The sequence below is a fragment of the Carassius gibelio genome, chromosome A13 (genome assembly GCF_023724105.1).
Source record: "Carassius gibelio isolate Cgi1373 ecotype wild population from Czech Republic chromosome A13, carGib1.2-hapl.c, whole genome shotgun sequence".
Classification (NCBI taxonomy): Eukaryota; Metazoa; Chordata; class Actinopteri; order Cypriniformes; family Cyprinidae; genus Carassius; species Carassius gibelio.
In genome coordinates this window covers 7,227,622-7,244,651 of record NC_068383.1, presented here as the reverse complement: position 1 = coordinate 7,244,651, position 17,030 = coordinate 7,227,622, and the positions used below count along the sequence as shown (strand labels likewise).

At 35.0% G+C, this 17,030-nt stretch overlaps 1 protein-coding gene across 1 annotated transcript in view; it reads right to left on the bottom strand.

Annotated features, from left to right (window-relative positions):
• Positions 1-17,030, bottom strand: part of LOC128025995 (protein eyes shut homolog) — a 171,545-nt gene that overhangs the window by 108,177 nt on the left and 46,338 nt on the right. Inside the window, exons 18-20 of the mRNA XM_052612653.1 lie at positions 16,686-16,807; positions 10,656-10,777; positions 5,428-5,687 (exon numbers count right to left, since the gene is read on the bottom strand). Of these exons, the coding sequence (XP_052468613.1) occupies positions 5,428-5,687; positions 10,656-10,777; positions 16,686-16,807 (504 nt within the window). The remainder of the gene's footprint in view (positions 1-5,427; positions 5,688-10,655; positions 10,778-16,685; positions 16,808-17,030) is intronic.

The following is a 17,030-nucleotide window of genomic DNA, read 5'->3' as shown; positions in this document are numbered from 1 at the left end:
TAGTGTATAGGGTATGCAGGGCTTGATCATCATCTTTGGAGGAACACTTAATTAAGAAACAGAATACAGATTTTAAATTCATTATGAGGGTTAATGTTGTTAAATGAAAAAGGGTGTAAACATTCTCTTACAGTTGGTGGGCGGGGGGTAGAAATATATACATACAATTTCTTAAGAGCAATTTTTGAAGTGGGCTTTAATAATACAGGCAAAATTTTAATTGTAAAATTTGAATTTAATTTGGTACATTTGAATTTACCCTTGGTAAATATTAACAAAGGTGGCTGTGAAAATAAACCTGCATCATTTATCCTTTTGATCTTTCATTCAAAAAATTTCACAAAATTCTGAAACAATGGAAAGTGTGTGGGGGGCTTATTACATTTATTCGTTTAGCTTATGCTTTTAACGAAAGCGACTTACAATTGCTATATATGTCAGAGGTTGCATGCCTTTGCAGCAACTAGGGGTTAAGTGTCTTGTCCAGGGACACATTGACGTCTCAAATCGAACTCAGGTCTCTCACACGAAAGGTATGTGTCTTATCCACCGTGCCAACACCACCCCTTTATTTCAAAATAAATAATTTCAAGACCACCCCTTATTATGAAATAAATGTTTTTCTCTAGTTCATATTAGCCACACTTACTGCAACGCCCTTTTCCCAAGATAACAGCTCTGAGTTCTCCTACAATGCCTGATGAGTTTGAAGAACACCTGATAAGAGATCAGAAACCATTCCTTCATACATAATCACCCCAGATCCTTCAGATTCGCAGCTCCATGTTGGTGCTTCTTTCTCTTCAGTTCACCCCACTAATTTTCTATAGGGTTCAGGTCAGGGAACTGAGATGACCGTGACAGAAGTTTCATTTTGTGCTTAGTGAGGCAGTCAGGTTTAGATTTTTTTATCTGTTGGTTTTTGATAGTATCCATGATGCCAATATCTGAACAAGATGTGCAGGACCTCCGGTAGAAAAAAACAGGCCCACAACATTAAAGATCCAGCAGTATATTTAACTGCGGGCATGGGGTACTATTTATCCCTGTTTGCACCTAACCCATCTGGTGGGTTTGCTGCCAAAAAGCTCTTTTTTTTTTTTTTGTTACGTTTCATCTGACCATAGAAGAAGTCCCATTTGAATTTCCAATCTTGTCTGACAACTGGGTATGCTGGAATTTGTTTTTGGATGAGTGAAGAGGATTTTTCTTGAAATCTTTCTGAACAACGTGGTGATATAGGGGCTGTTTGATTTTTTTATTATAGGCTATAAAGGCAATATCTTTGGCCAATGGTGAAAATGGGGATTTTAAAAGCTTTAGCTATTTTCTTATAGCCACTTTCTATGTTGTGAAATTCAACAATCTTGTTCAGCACATCAGAACTATATTCTTTGGTTTTACTCTTTGCGATGGATTAGGGATAAAGGAATTTTGGCATTTGTTTCCTTCTATTTATAATCCTGTAGAACATAGAATAGGAAGTCATGGCTGGAGAATTTCAAACTCCTTGTCACTCTGGTGTGCTAAACAAATTTAATTATGATTAATGGTGCTCAAGAAACATTTAATATGATCATCAATGTTTGAAACTGTTAATATGTTTGAAATGTTTGAAAACTTTTGTGAAAATAATACACCCTTGTTAAATAAAAGTATTAATTTCTTTCAAAAAAAGAAAGAAAAAAGAATAAAGAAAAAAAAGACTACCCCCAAAACTTAACAATAATATAATATAATAAAATGTTTAATTAAATTATTAATTAAAATTAGTCCTGAACAATGATTCTTTTTAAAAAATTTTTTTTGATTAATCGCACAATTGTCTGCAATTAATCTGAATTAATCGCATTGTTATGCACAAAACTAACAAGGCATTCAAAAGCAGTGTATTATGCACATTTTTCATTTAAAATTAAGCCTACAACTAATGTATAACATTTGGTTTGCAAACACTTTAAACAAATAAGGTGCTTTTATAATATAATATTATATAATATAATAGCAATATGAAGGTGAGCAAACTATGACAATTTGTTGATAAACAAGTCTGCAAAAGACAGACTACTACAAAAAAGGGCAAAGTACAGCAGCTTTGGGGTAGAAGTCATTTTTGTAGGAATGCTGGCTGGGTTTCAATCTATCGGTTGTACAATAATACACAGTGTATCTGCCAGGTGACCTATGTACTAATATATGAAGTGTGGGTTGAGAACAACTGTGAGTCAGAGAGTCTGTAGAATGAGAGAGAAAGAAAAGAGATACTGTGAGAGAGAGATAGAAATAAAGAGAAAAAGAGGTGGCATGTGAGCCTACGCACATCTCTAGCTCAGTAATGTATGCAGCAGTGGATGCTAATTTCCTATTTCTCTCCCCAAAACATAAATCCACGGATTGCCAAAGGACTCAATTCTCATCCCTCCCCAGCATTCTTTTCATTTCCTGCCTGATATGTTACTACAAAAAAAAAAAAAAAAAATCTTTCACTGACTGGCATCTCTTATCCCACAAACTACATTCGTTCAGGATGCCCTCAGCGAAAGAAGGGATGCCAGGCAGGTTTGATCATGCAGGTGCCATCGAAGATGCATAACAAGGAAGAAAGGCATTTGGCCACATCATAGTTCATAACAACCAGATGCATTCTAGACAGGGGTGTGCGCTGTTCATCTCATGGGCTTTTCTCTCGATGGACTGTTAAAAGTTATGAGTTAGACTTTTTTAGCTTATAATTCAATAATACAGCAGAAGGGATAAACGATTTTAGGGTAGCCACTAGGGATGCACATTTTATTAAGACTGACTAGCAGAATTATTGCTATTATTAGGGCCCATGCATCATTATTTAAAAAAATCTACAGTTATTTCTAGGTTGTGATGTGAAATACTGACTACATACTGCATATGTTGGTTTGCCCAGGACTTTAATTACCTTCAAGTAGTGAAGCTCTTTTAATCGTTACTTTACAGGTAAACTGGATACAATGCATTCTGATTTAAAGTACTGCCATTGCAACTAATTATAGTGCCAAAAGCGTTGCTGCCATGGTTGTCACTTGCAAATACTCATCCCTAGTAACCACACAGTGAGACAGACCTCTGCATTATACAGTTGCATAGCACTGTGGTATTCACTACTGTTGAATGAGTAATAGCATCTGAATCGCTGTGATCAACTGAATACAAATGTGCAAAATTTCAAGTTAGAGCAATCTGTGCCTGAGATGCAGCAGACATGTATTATGAGTAAGTGATCTGGTCTCAACGAGCATAATAATATCAGGAGGGTTTCAAATGACAGATGAGCGTGTATGTGCATGTGCAATAGAGTATGCTTCACTGTGATTAAAGAGATTGTGCAGAAACCTCTCTTGCACCCCCTTTTCTATGCATTCATCAGACAGGGCTCTTCTTCCTTTGATGGAAACCTGCAGCCAATATTTAATGAAACACTTGGAACTTGTTCTTTGGCAGAAGTGATAGGGTCTGTCCTGTCTCTGCAGACAAAGTCAAAAATAGGAAAGCAAAGGAAATGGGAAAATCATTGGAAGGGTAAGACACCGTTTAACAAGAAAGAAAGTATGATTCAAGCAGTTACAATGGCTTCAAATCACTGTGTGATCCTTAATAATTCTCTCCCATGCTGAAGACATCAATGGACAAATACTGCAGGGGAGAGCTGGCAGAACAAAACTAGAAAGTCTTGCATATCCAGAGAGCCACAGTTTCCTCTCATGAGCCACTCTTTCCTTCTATGAGTACAGAAATGTGGAGTATTTCAGCAGATTTGAAGGTTAGTTGAATATAACACAATTCAAGGGAGATATTAGATGTGCATTTCAGATTATTGTAAATGAGAAAGAATATAAACATGACTGTCTATTAACTCTAATTTATCTGCATTCAAATGTTTTACTTAAAACACATTAAACAGGGTCATACAATGGAAACAACACACTTTTGTTTGTTCGACAATTCAAAAAGACCATCTATTGAAATCAAGCTGCAAAAGTGGCTCAAGGCTAATAAAAAAAAATCTATGTTTGCGATCTCACATGCAGCCGTGCACGTTTACATATTCGTCACACCTACGTGCTGCTCAATTAGGGTTAAACAACAAGCTATTCCTGTACAGAAACTATCACTTTACAGTATTCTTTTGAAGGATCTCAAGATCACAAGCAAGTGGCTGAAATTTAGTTTTACAAAGGTCGCTAATCACTTTAGTATGGCTTTGCCAGTTTCTCTGGCACATTGGCGGTCTACAATTGTAGCAGGGCGGTTACGATCAATATCAATACTGCATTTATTTGTTTGATTTTTTTTTCCAGAAATTTCAGAAATATTTTTATTAGGATACATTAAAAATGAACATTAAAAGTATAACAGTATTACAAGATTTCTTATTCAAATAAACGCTGTTCTTACAGCCGCCACAAAAATATTAAGCAGCACAACTTTTTTCAACATTCACAACAATAAGAAATGTTTCTTGAGCACCAGATCAGCGTATTAAAGCAATTTCTAAAGGATCATGTGATGCTGAAAACTGGAGTAATGATGCTGAAAATTCAGCTTTGCTATATATTAAAATAGAAAACAGTGATATTAATTTGCAATAATGTTTCACAATATTACAGTTTTTACTGTATCTTTGAACAAATAAATGTAACCTTGGTCAGCATATGAAACTTCTTTCAAAACCATAAAAAAATAAATAAAAAAAGAAGAGTGTGTAAATATTCCAGTTAAGTTCTTTATAGTCACTGTACAGGTACAATAAGATTACCCCAAAAGCAGACCCAAGATCAGTGTGCTGACCAAGAAATCAAATCCAGGTTGACTGCCTGGAAGGAAACTATACTCATCAGTATACCACCAAAGCAGTGCTGTGATTTTTATTTGACCTTCAACAAATTTCCTTACTTGCTCATGGAAAATAGATAAGAGCTAGTAAAAATCATTTTATATAAATTGCTTTGTGAATTTCCAAATCTATGTACTTTCTTTGATCTTTGAAAATAATAATATAATTAAGTGTCTATACTTAGTGTACAAAATGTCTCCAATGTGGTCAAGGAGTCAAGGTTTTGTTTGGGCATGACCTCATTAGATCCTGCAGGAGATGCTGTAAGTACACCATCCGGCAGAAAAAAGCATCTTTCGGCTTTAATGGCCATTCAGAAGGATTCATGTATGGATGTGGTGAAAAAAAATATATCTTTCTCCATGTTCATTTAATGTGGACTAAAATAAGCATCTAGCAAAGGTGTAGAAGGAAATGCATAATATTACCTGAATAACCAACTCAGTGAAAGGCACGTGAATTTAAACAAGCAGTAAACATAAGGCACCTTTGAATGACAGATCTGACCCAGCATGTGGGTGGGAGAGAAGGTAGGATATAGTTGGGATGCTATATCTCACCGACTGGGCAAACACAGAGGGCGGTTCCATCTGACTTGGCATGGCAGGTAGAGTTGTGCAGGCAGGGGTTATGCCGCAGGTCACAGGGGTTGAAGGTCTGTTCACAGAGGAGGCCGGTAAAGAAGGGTGGGCAGGTGCAGGAAAACTCCCCTGGGATGTCAGACTCCACACAATGTGCACCGTTCAGGCAGGGAGAGGATGAACATTCCTTCACATCCTCTCCACAATCCAGGCCTGTCCAGCCATGAGGACACGTACACCTATGAGGCAAAAGAAGTATTTTCACATAAGTTCTTTTTTTTTTTTTTTAAGCTGACGTGACTTTTTCATTATTTTTGATGAATACTGTGGCAACTCTTTTCTGTATAGCAAACAAGAATTACGACCAAATGGTGTCAAGCTTTAAAATTACAAAAATTGCACCATAAAAGAGAATCAGAAAGTACATCACTTTTGTGTTACAATACCGTTTAAAAGTTTGGGTTTAGTAAGATCTGTTTTTATGTTTTTTGAAAAAAGTCTCTAATGCTCCCCAAGGCTGCATTTGTTGTTAAAATACAGTAAAAAAAAAAGAAAAAAACAATAAGACTGTGAAATAATGCTAGATTTTAAAATAAATGTATTCTAATTTAATATATTTAAAAATGTAATTTGTTCCTGTGATTGCAAATCAAAATTTTTATCAGCCATTACTTTAGCTGTCATTTTCAACATTATATTATCAATGTTGACAACAGCTGTGCTGCTTGAAATTAGATGCATTTCTTCAGCACTAGAAAGTTCAACAGAACTGCATTCATTTAAAATTGAAATAATAAGGATACAATAATAATAATAATAATAATTTTGGAACTTTACAACCCCACTTACCATTTATTCTTTCTTTAACCTTTTTTTTATTGGAAAAGTTCAGCAAGGATATCCTTAAAAAATAATAATAATCTTTTGTATTTGATGAAGGACAAAGATGTACTGGTTTGGAACAACATGAGAGCGAGTAAATGAAGACAGAATTTTAATTGTCGGTTGGTCTATCCTTTTAAAACATAATTTAGAAAATAATAGTGTCTTGAAATCCTTTGGAATTCCATTGTGAAATTACAGAGGAAAATTATATTGTACTATTAAAATATTCATTAATGTACAAACCAACTGACACTCCTGGCACACAGTGACCTTGTAGCATAAAAGCAAATCCCCCCAGGGGAGGACTCCGATTTGGCTTTACCCTGTGGTGCTTTTCACTAATGAATGTCATACGTCTCTGAAAATCCCTTTTTGTTCATTTTAGACCAGGATTACAATGTGTGTCATGAACTAAACTGTTATAAATTAAACCTTCTACTTAATTTCAGGGGAAAAACCCCCCACACAAAAGCTATTTTAAAGAGACTATACATGATATTCCTTCAGACGTTATTAAAATAAAATGAACAATGAGTCATAATTTTCTGGCAGAACTGCAGATGAAAATCATAGCGGGCACATTTCAAAAATCCTCTATCATTATCATAATCAAAACACAACAGCCCATGAGATACAGTAAATTACTTACACAAATGTCTTAGTCCATTTTATGTATTTCCTGTTGAAATTTGTTGGATATCAAATGGATTGTCTCTTTTTATGTATGTATTTATTTTAAATAGCCAGTAAGTTTTAGTTTATGTCACAAAAATCGAACCTGTTCATCTGTTAAAGTTAGTATTGTCAGCAAAGCTTACAGACATTGGCTATTATGTGCCACAAATCTCCAAAAAAGCTAATCAAGCTCCAAACAAAGCTGTTTTACTTTACTTTGCCATTCATATTCAAAACGGAATCACTGTTGGGAGATTTCTGGACAGCTGAGGGGATTTATAGGTTAATTGCACTATTGGTCTAAGGACCATTAAATCCCAGACAGCTGGAAGTAGGACACTGTGAGGTTAGAGCGGCGAGCTGGGATTATATTTACCAGAGTGAATCCCAGAGAGTGCCGGAGGGATCTACATTCCACTTGGTGGCAGTGATCTTACAGCCGTGCTGCCAGTCCCCATCTCAAACCCATCCTCTATTCTCTCTCTCTCTCTCTCTCTCTCTCTCTCTCTCTCTCTCATTTCAGTCTATTTTCTTCCTTCTTTCTCTCTCTTCTTCCCTCTGCTGCCCTTAGCAAGAGGGGATATTAGGTGACTCAGAAGCAGGAGCTTTTTCCTCAAGAGAGTCACTGATTGAGAGAGACCTCCACCTGCTGTGCTCCATTGATTGATTCATTTGTTTTACCTGCCATCTGCAATTCATTATCTCACACATTTGTGAAAGTGCAGTCTGTCTCTGCTTGACAAGAGAATAGGTGGCTAAACTTAGTGCTGTTTTTCATATAGTCCAGGGTTTCACTAATGCAGGTTAATGAGCCCCCGGAAGTTTGCGAGGGAACTGCAGGGGGTTCGTGAGTTGATGAACAGCTAATACGTAATTATATTGAAAGTACAATTTAAATAAATACATTTGGCTGCAAGATAATCACAATATAGCTTACTGCAATAATCAAATCAAAGGCAGCAGTTTAATTAAATAGCTGTATAGTCCGATGCAGCTCATTTCATTGGATGATAATCAAATATTCATTATTAATTAGTACAACTTTAATTTTCAAATGTAATGTAGAGTTAACACATACTACTGTACAACTACAACACATAATAATTATTATAATAATTTATATTATTGTAAATATCAATATTAGAGAACCAGAAACATGCTAATGTCTTCTGTAAGGTCAACATTTTTGAAAAATTTGTCCAAAAAATTAAAATGACCCCATGATTTACTCACCCTAAAGCCATCCTAGGTGAATATGCCTTTCTTCTTTCAGATGAATGCAAACAGAGTTATTTTTAAAAATGTCCTGGCTCTTCCAAGCTTTATAATGGCAGGGAATTGTGGTCTAGATTTTGAAGCAAAATAAAGTGCATAAATCCATCATGAGAAGTGCTCCACACGGCTCTTGGGGGTAAATAAAGGCCTTCTGAATCAAAGCGAAGTGATGCATTTGTGTAAGAAAAATATATATATTTAAAACTTTATAAAACTTGATCTCTAGCTTCCACTAACTGTCGCAAGCTCACAAGAGAGTGGTGTTCCAGTGGATGATGTAGGATGTAGGTGTAGCGTAAGCTCCAGTGAGAATATGTTAGTCCAGTGAGTTTTGTTTACAGCAAAGGAAAACCAGTGTCCTCTTGGCTTAAATCGAAATCCTCCAACATTTCTCTTTCCAAATCCTCAATTTGCTCTTTCCACTGCACTTCCACATTCATAACTGATCACAGGAAATTACTGAAATATGAACTTAAAATCACATGTTTTTTTTTTTCATGTCTTCTGGGTTTGGCTGACAAAAAAAGTCCATGCGAAACAATTTTTTTAATATCAACTACTGTAGTTGTGATGTTAACCCAATTCCAATAGGATTTACCAGTTTATGAATAACAATGCAGAACACATTTTTACATTTTGAATTACTGTTCATTTGATATAAAATCTTAAAAACTATAAGAGTGAATTTTATTATATATAAGATTTATATAAAAAAAAAAAAAGTAAAAAAAAAAAATGTATACACATCCCTGCTTTTAAGTGTATTTACATCAACATTTAGGAGTTGACCTCTAAACTGACACACATGGACTAAAAGCCTCAAAACTCGAATGTCATGTATTTAAATGGAATTGTCAGACATTAAATTGTTAATTAAGGGTCATTCTTAACACATGGTAAATGGTAATTAATCCCGGGTAGTCATGTATCATGATTTCTCACTGTATATTTGTAAACCCTGGGTCAACATTCTTATTTACATATTTATGAGGTCACACTTCAGTCCTCTGTCACTCTAATTTACTAACCTTTTCCAAATAACAAGTTTGAAACCAAGGGATAAATGTTTTAAAAATGACGCAATGTTAAACCCTACGGAAGCAACTTCTATGCTAAAGTTAAAGGGATAGTTCACCAAAAAAAATCTAAATTATGTCATTAATAACTTACCTTCATGCCGTTCCAAACCCATGAGACCTCCGTTTATCTTCGGAACACAGTTTAAGATATTTTAGATTTAGTCCGAGAGCTCTGAGTCCCTCCATTGAAACTGTGTGAACGGTATACTGTCCACTGTCCATTTATTGAATCGAACTGTCTGAAAGAACTACTGGTGATAAGAAATCCGATGCAACTGGTTCTTAACTCGTGAACGAGTCAATGTTTCGTTCATTATCTGGCTCGGCTCGGTGTTCATCTTCAGTTCTCTCTTCACAGCAGTTCAGTCAGTGTACTGTTTGAGTGCATGAATTACTCCGGGATATTGGTTTGTTTGGACTCTGTGGAAGTGTCAGCCACATTAAAAAAGTTAACAGCTTAAGTCATTTGTGGATTAATGCGTATTGAAGACGCGAACCGTTTAAAACTATTCAGTTCGATTTGGTGAACTGGTTCAAAAAGATCCGGTTACATCGAATGATTCATTCGCGAACCGGATATCACAAACTGCTTTGTTTTGATCTCTCTTACAACAGACACGGAAGAGAAGACAATGCTGAATAAAGTCGTTGTTTTTGCTATTTTTGGACCAAAATGTATTTTTGATGCTTCAAAAAATTCCAGCGGACCCTCTGATGTCACATGGACTACTTTGATGATGTTTCTCTTACCTTTCTGGACATGGACAGTAGACCGTACACACAGCTTCAATGGAGGGACTGAGAGCTCTCGGACTAAATCTAAAATATCTTAAACTGTGTTCCAAAGATAAACGGAGGTCTCACGGGTTTGGAACGAGATGAGGGTAAGTTATTAATGACATAATTTAGATTTTTGGGTGAACTATCACTTAAAGTTTACATCACATTTATTAATTTAAAAGACATTTTATCCAAAGTAGCTTACAACTGAGAAACAACAGATTAAAATTCTTAATGAAGCACTGTCCAGTATAGTAAAGGCTGGAACAGAGAAATAATAAATAAATGGTAAATGATTAAAAGAAAGTTTGATGTGTTTTTTTTTTAAAGAGTCAATGTCAGCAGGAAACAAATAGAAAGGGATTTTAATGCTAAAAAAAAAAAATAAACTGAACAACCTCATTAATCAGCAGGAAAGTTGCTGAAAAAGCTAGTCAACCATGTGACTCGTCTCTAGCCTGTCCATTCATCCAGATTTTCTTTGCTCCGTCAAGCTGTGTTTTTGCAACCCACCTGTAAGCATTGAGGAGGTCTGTACAGGTGGCATTGTTTTTACAGGGGTTTGAGGAACATTCATCAGTGTCCCACTGACAGAACTCCCCCTCCCAGCCTGGCCGACAGAGGCACTCGTAACTCTGTAATGCAAATGAAGACAGCAAATGAACAGATAATAGACAACAGTGTTACACTTTCATCTAACCCTTGCCTTGACACCAATCACTCAACACACATGAAAATGTCTTCATTAAAACATTCAAATAATTATTCCAAAATTATATTATTTTTTAAATATTTTTACCCAGGTGCTGGGTAGTTTTTTGGTAACTCAGCTGATGTACCCCCTTACCTCCGTTTTTGAGTACCTTATGATTGTAAAAAACTGACTTGCCATTGAATAAAAACGTGTGTTTCCAACATGTTTCCAAAAATGTCCTAACATATATAAATAAATAAAAATTATAACAGATGACACTTCAACCCTTTTTTGAAACATGAAACAAGCAAACAAGTAAATCTATATGTACCTTCCAATTCTTCACTCTTAGTCTGGAAAAAAAACATACAAATTATATAATTTTCTGTGGGCAGCTTCAGCTCTCAGCCCACCTGGTATTAACTCCAAATGTATTTAGCATGGTTTTCAAAGTTGTTATCTTTACAGAAGAGCAACCATTGCTATGCAAATGCACTCTCTCTACCACCCACCATTGCACATCAGATATTCAGGCATGTCTTTAAAGGCATGCAAGCTATTAATTTTGGCATAAATTACTAAAGAAATCTGCATGAGCCACACATTTCAAAGAGAAATATTCAGAATTACACCCCATGCTCTGAAATGAACGGCACTTGAAGTGAATGAATTTGTGCTCTCTACTTAATGCTTGAATACGGGATACAATGTAAATGCATCTTCTTCTTGTCTTCAGATGTGCTGTCCTTTCCGTCTTGGTGAGTTTACTGCAACTCTCCCATCCACTTTGTCATTAAAATTTTCATTATGAAAATTAATCACTGCGGGTGGTTTGTTGTCTGTTATTTTGCAAGGCAAAGGTTTATTCAGTCTCATCCCATGCAAAGGAAATGAGCACAGGTTTGCACAGTTAAGGCATGGTTAGAGTTCTTCATCATGGCTTTCCTGAGGGTTTATCCTGGAGTGCATGCTAATCTGTGCATCATCCAGACACACACACAGTGTTAAACTCTGCCTAATGTAATCTGAGCACCGCAGGCCTTATTCATAGGACAGAAGAAGCTATGCAGACATGGTGAGAAAGATCAGATGCTTCCAGAAGACTTCTGTTTTTCACCCCTGGCAAAGGATAGTATAATCTTATTTAGGCTGCTAAATCATCAGCTGAGATCGTATCTCTCCCGAGAAACCCGGGGTTGAGTGGGGTATTTTTATTTTAACAGAAGTAAATAAATAGCTACGTAAACACTGACAGGAAGTAAACTGCAATCGGTGAAAAGGATTTCGAAACATCCTGTCTCCACATGAAGCTGCACAAGAAAAGATCATTGTTATGGAATGAGATGGAATAGTATACTCAAAATTATGGCAGAATACATTCAATATGGGTCAAATGGGCTGTCAAAATTAGTCACTAAACATGAGTAACCACAAACAGATCACATAAATAAGAAGAAGAAGAAGAAGAAAAAAAAAAAGTTAAAAAAGTTAACTGGAATTCCAAGAACCACTTGCTTGTAAATATTTTAAAATAACAATCAATAATTGTAACAATAAGTAATATGATTGCTGAAGTAGTCACCTTAATTTAAAAATAGCTATATATTATACATTATCTTAAACTATTCCTGGAATGAAAGTCAGAAGGTAGAACCATATTATTTTTTTATGCTCAAGTATATGCTGGGAAGACAGCAAATAGAATTGAATTAAAAAACTGAAAAAAAAAAAAATATATATAATAATTCGCTGGAGATAAGCAAGGCAGAACATTTATAAATCGATTATGAAACATCTACACATAAAACTGTATATAAAAACAGTTTTATAAAAAATAAAAAATATTATATTGTATTATTGATGTCTTTAATTTGGTCACATTTTATTGTAGTGTTTGCTATTGTAAAAAATATTTAATAGATTATACACTCAATAAATTATTAATAAATATAAAATAAAACAAATTTGTACTATTACTGTAAACAACAGCTACCAATACAAATATATATATATATATATATATTAGGGCCGGGATTCGATTAAAAAAATTAATCTAATTAATTAGAGGCTTTGTAATTAATTAATCGAAATTAATCACATTTTAATCGCATATAAATATTTGATCTGAGAACAGTGCAAAGTAATTTTTTTTCACATGGATTTATAGTATACCATTGAATAATGACTGAATACATAAGCTTAAGCAAGAAAATATTGTTTATTTTTGTTCAACCAAGTCTAGCAGACCAGTGCAATTTTTGCCATTAAGTGTAGCAATAACATATTTAGAAACAATTTAGAAATAGTAAATTTCAGAAATTCAGGAAGCTTATAGGTGCTGGAACCTTCTGTAAAGTGTTTTTTAAGTAAAACACAATACTGTCAATTACATTCAGAACATTGGAAACACTGACTATTAGAAAACATCTCTCTGTTGCTTCAGAGGCCATAACATACTAAGTCCAACTCTCAATAACCTTGGCCAAAACAATAAAGAGTTCAACATAAACTGTTGCACCAACAAAATAATACATAGTTCAACATAAAGTGTAAAGTATATATATATATATATGCATTTATGTATGTGTGCATTTCATACAAGCAAATACATCTTAATTGAGATTAAAACTCTACAATGTGTGAAAAAGTTTGGGGAAAATTTGATTGCCAATTTTCTTGGGTTAAGGAAGATACTATAGCAAGGATATTGGCAATTTAAATTTAAATTTAATATACATTTAATGTAGCAAATGGATGAGCAGAGGACACATAGACTGTGGTGTTCAAATGGAGTGATGTGTTATGTCTTAGGGAAACACAGAGGACATCGGGCCATTACGCACACTTCACAAAACCATAATGCTCAAGGGATATGTTGTAACAGCCCCTTCAATAAAAGACAAGTTCAGAAAAAAAGGTGCTATGGGGATATAAAACAGAGTGTTGTCTTGAGGTTGTTTAACACTTCTGAGATGTGAAGTGAAAAGAGATCTATCATAAAACACAAAATAATACATATCAAAATTTACATATATACTGTATAGAAACAGAAAAAATGACCCCTTCACTGTGCAATTGAATAAGAAAAAAATGTAAAAGGTAAATATTTGCTTGACCATATAGCAAACCCATTGAAAAACCCACTTCTCTCCGCATGCCTCTCAATTCAATTAATTTGATAAGTTCACAAATATTCAAAGCAAGATGATTGATCTGTTGCCTATCATGTTTGTTCTTCCAGAGACCCACGCTTTGGGCAGGTGGAGACTACTGTTGGCAAACCAGCGTGATAGAATATGCATTTTCACACACAGAGGATGGTCAATCTAATTAACTGACTGTATGGAAGTAATTAACTCCCACGTGATTTTCCATGACTGGCCCACTCTCTCCGACCAATATCCTTTGCTATATAATTAGTAAGTGAAAACATAGAATTTAAGAGCTCCATTACGTGGTAGCTAAATTATTTCCCAATCAGTGATTTCGTACCTGCGACAGTAGAACTATCTTTTAAAGCATTCTTATGGTGATGAGTGCATATAGAGGCTATTAACACATTGATGCTATTCAAAAACTTTATTGCCAGCCATAAACATGTCAGATGATAATTGCTCCGTGCATTTCTTTTAAATCTCTTCCTTTAAATTTGTAAGCAAGATCAAATATAAATCTAGACTTTCGAGTGTATCGTGGCTTTGAATGGAGTGTCGTGATGACTGCAGCCACCTCATAAGTCTTGCATGAACTTAATGATAACAATAAGAAAAAAATGCATGGTGTGGACACCTTAACAAGAAGGCTAGTCAATCAATGTTTTTTTTTTCTTGATCTGAAATAGCAAAAACATTGGATCATCTTTTTTCAAAATGACTCTCTATGCATCTCCGAGATGATCTCTTTCCTTGATGCAAAATTGCTACTCAGATCATTAATTAACTCAGCATGCAAGAGGGCCAGTATCCCTTCTTGCATTTCTGTCCACAGGTTCACACCTCTAGGTTTCGAGGGATGCCGTGAATAGCCCAAGTGCATTCTCCATTCAGAAACCAGGGCCTAGGGTTGCATTATTCATCATGAATAAATGATAAACTATTTTTGCCCTCCTGTTCTGTTCTGAGAGCTACTGGAATAAAAATAGAGTAAAAGAAGAGAAAGTCTGTGAGATAAATAAGAAGAGAAAGGGCTGGGGAGGTGCGGAAGAGTGTGAAATGAGAGCACAGAGGCTGGTATCTCTCTTTCTGGTTGTATTAGAGTGGTTTTGCTGAAGGGAAGGAAAAGCCGATTTGGGATAAGAGCCAAACAAATACATGTCACACAGGCTTCTGAGCCACTGATTGCTCTCATTGCCCCTCTTTTTGTTCTCAGAGAGTGTGAGGTAACACAAGCTTAATCTACAGAACAAAACTCCCCCTCAAAGAATGTCCAGACTGATATGACAGTGCCTGAAATAGAAAAATTATACTAATGATACTTAGAATATTAGAATAATAATAATATAATAATAATAATGTTGCACTCGGTTATATGTTAGAATTTTTAAAAGACAACTTGAAATGACATTTACAACATTTTCAGCTTCAGTAATATGACATTACCAAGTGAAATTGGATTGTGAAAACCATACTGAACATATATGGTTTAGACATAATTGTGACACATAGCTTTTCCCCTACTACTTTAGTTACACCAGCAAAGGAAAAATTCTATAAAAACAAATATTTTCTCCTTATCATGCACTGATGAACTTTTAGCAATAACACCAGGGACAATAATGTTGGGGGTTGGGATTGGAGTACGGTTGGGGCTAAAACACACAGATATTACAGTTCTTGAAAGGCAGAGTAGTACATTTTTAGGTAAACTTATGAATCATGGTACTGTATACTTCCGTTCGTAAGAGGCATAACTGTAATGAATCAACAGCTACTGTATATGGTTAAATAGAGTGCATCAGTGACTGGCCACTTTTTCAGCAGCCTTGGTCCCATAACTCCAGTCCCATAAAGTCTTGCAAATGAAAAATTCTAATTGACAGATGAATATAAAACTATTGATTAGAAGCTGTTGCACATACAGAAACAACATAATTTACATTTGTTGGAAACTAAAAACATTGGTGCTAAAATTATTCTTCCGGTGCAAATTGCTTGTTTCGGTTCTCTGAACGGTTTGCAGAATCATGGGCAATGTAGATGTCCCATATAGAATTCCACATTTTAACATGATTATCTAAATATAAGCTAAAATAATGCAGACTGAAACCTTCAATAAATGTATATACCATCGAATAACAACCTTGTAACAGAATAGGTCTGTCTTTTTAAGGTTTATAAGTTATTGTTAAAAACCAATTCCCCTATGGAGAAAATGAATGGGATGGAAAATACGAAGCCGACTGTTGCTCTACATAGATATCAGAAATAAAAGACCAAAATATGATTTAGTATGCAAATAGGAAAAATAAAAAGGAATTCAGTACGTGGACACAATCTGTACATTAAATTGATATATTTTATAGTAATTAGTCATTTTGAATTATTCAGTATATCAAAGTTTTACAAATAAACAGGCTGAAATAACTGCAGAAGTCTGTGGAGAAGAACAACATGGTTACAAAAGGCCTATACATTATTTGTTCTGAGCCGGTTACATAATATCTCAGGTGGGCCAAGGAATGATTTATATTTTATTAATTGCCTTGCACAGAGAACAATAATCATTTAACAACAGATGCTACAGCACATTAGAGGTTATTATATGTAGTTCCCATATGTATTATTCTAAGAACTGCTGTTGTTCTCTCCTTAAGAGCTGTCCATAGTTAGTTGAAGATTAATTGTCCTTACCAGATGGAGGTCCACACAAGTCGAGTTGTTTTCACACATGTTGCTGACACAGTCATTGATGTCCTGCTCACATCTTATTCCAGCGTAACCAGGGTTACACAAGCAGTAAAAACCATCCACAGCTGCAGCAGGAAACACACAAGGAGACAGGAGAATTCACTTTAGAATAGATGAAATACAGTTTCCTATTTTAGAAACACATAAGAAACATTTTCAGAAAAAGTACAATTGCAATTACGTGCTTAAGAACTTCATCATTCAATGACGTTGTAGGTAAAATCTATGTGCGCTTCTTATAGGAAATGTGGGATGACATACATAATAAACAGTAATAAAAAAAAAATA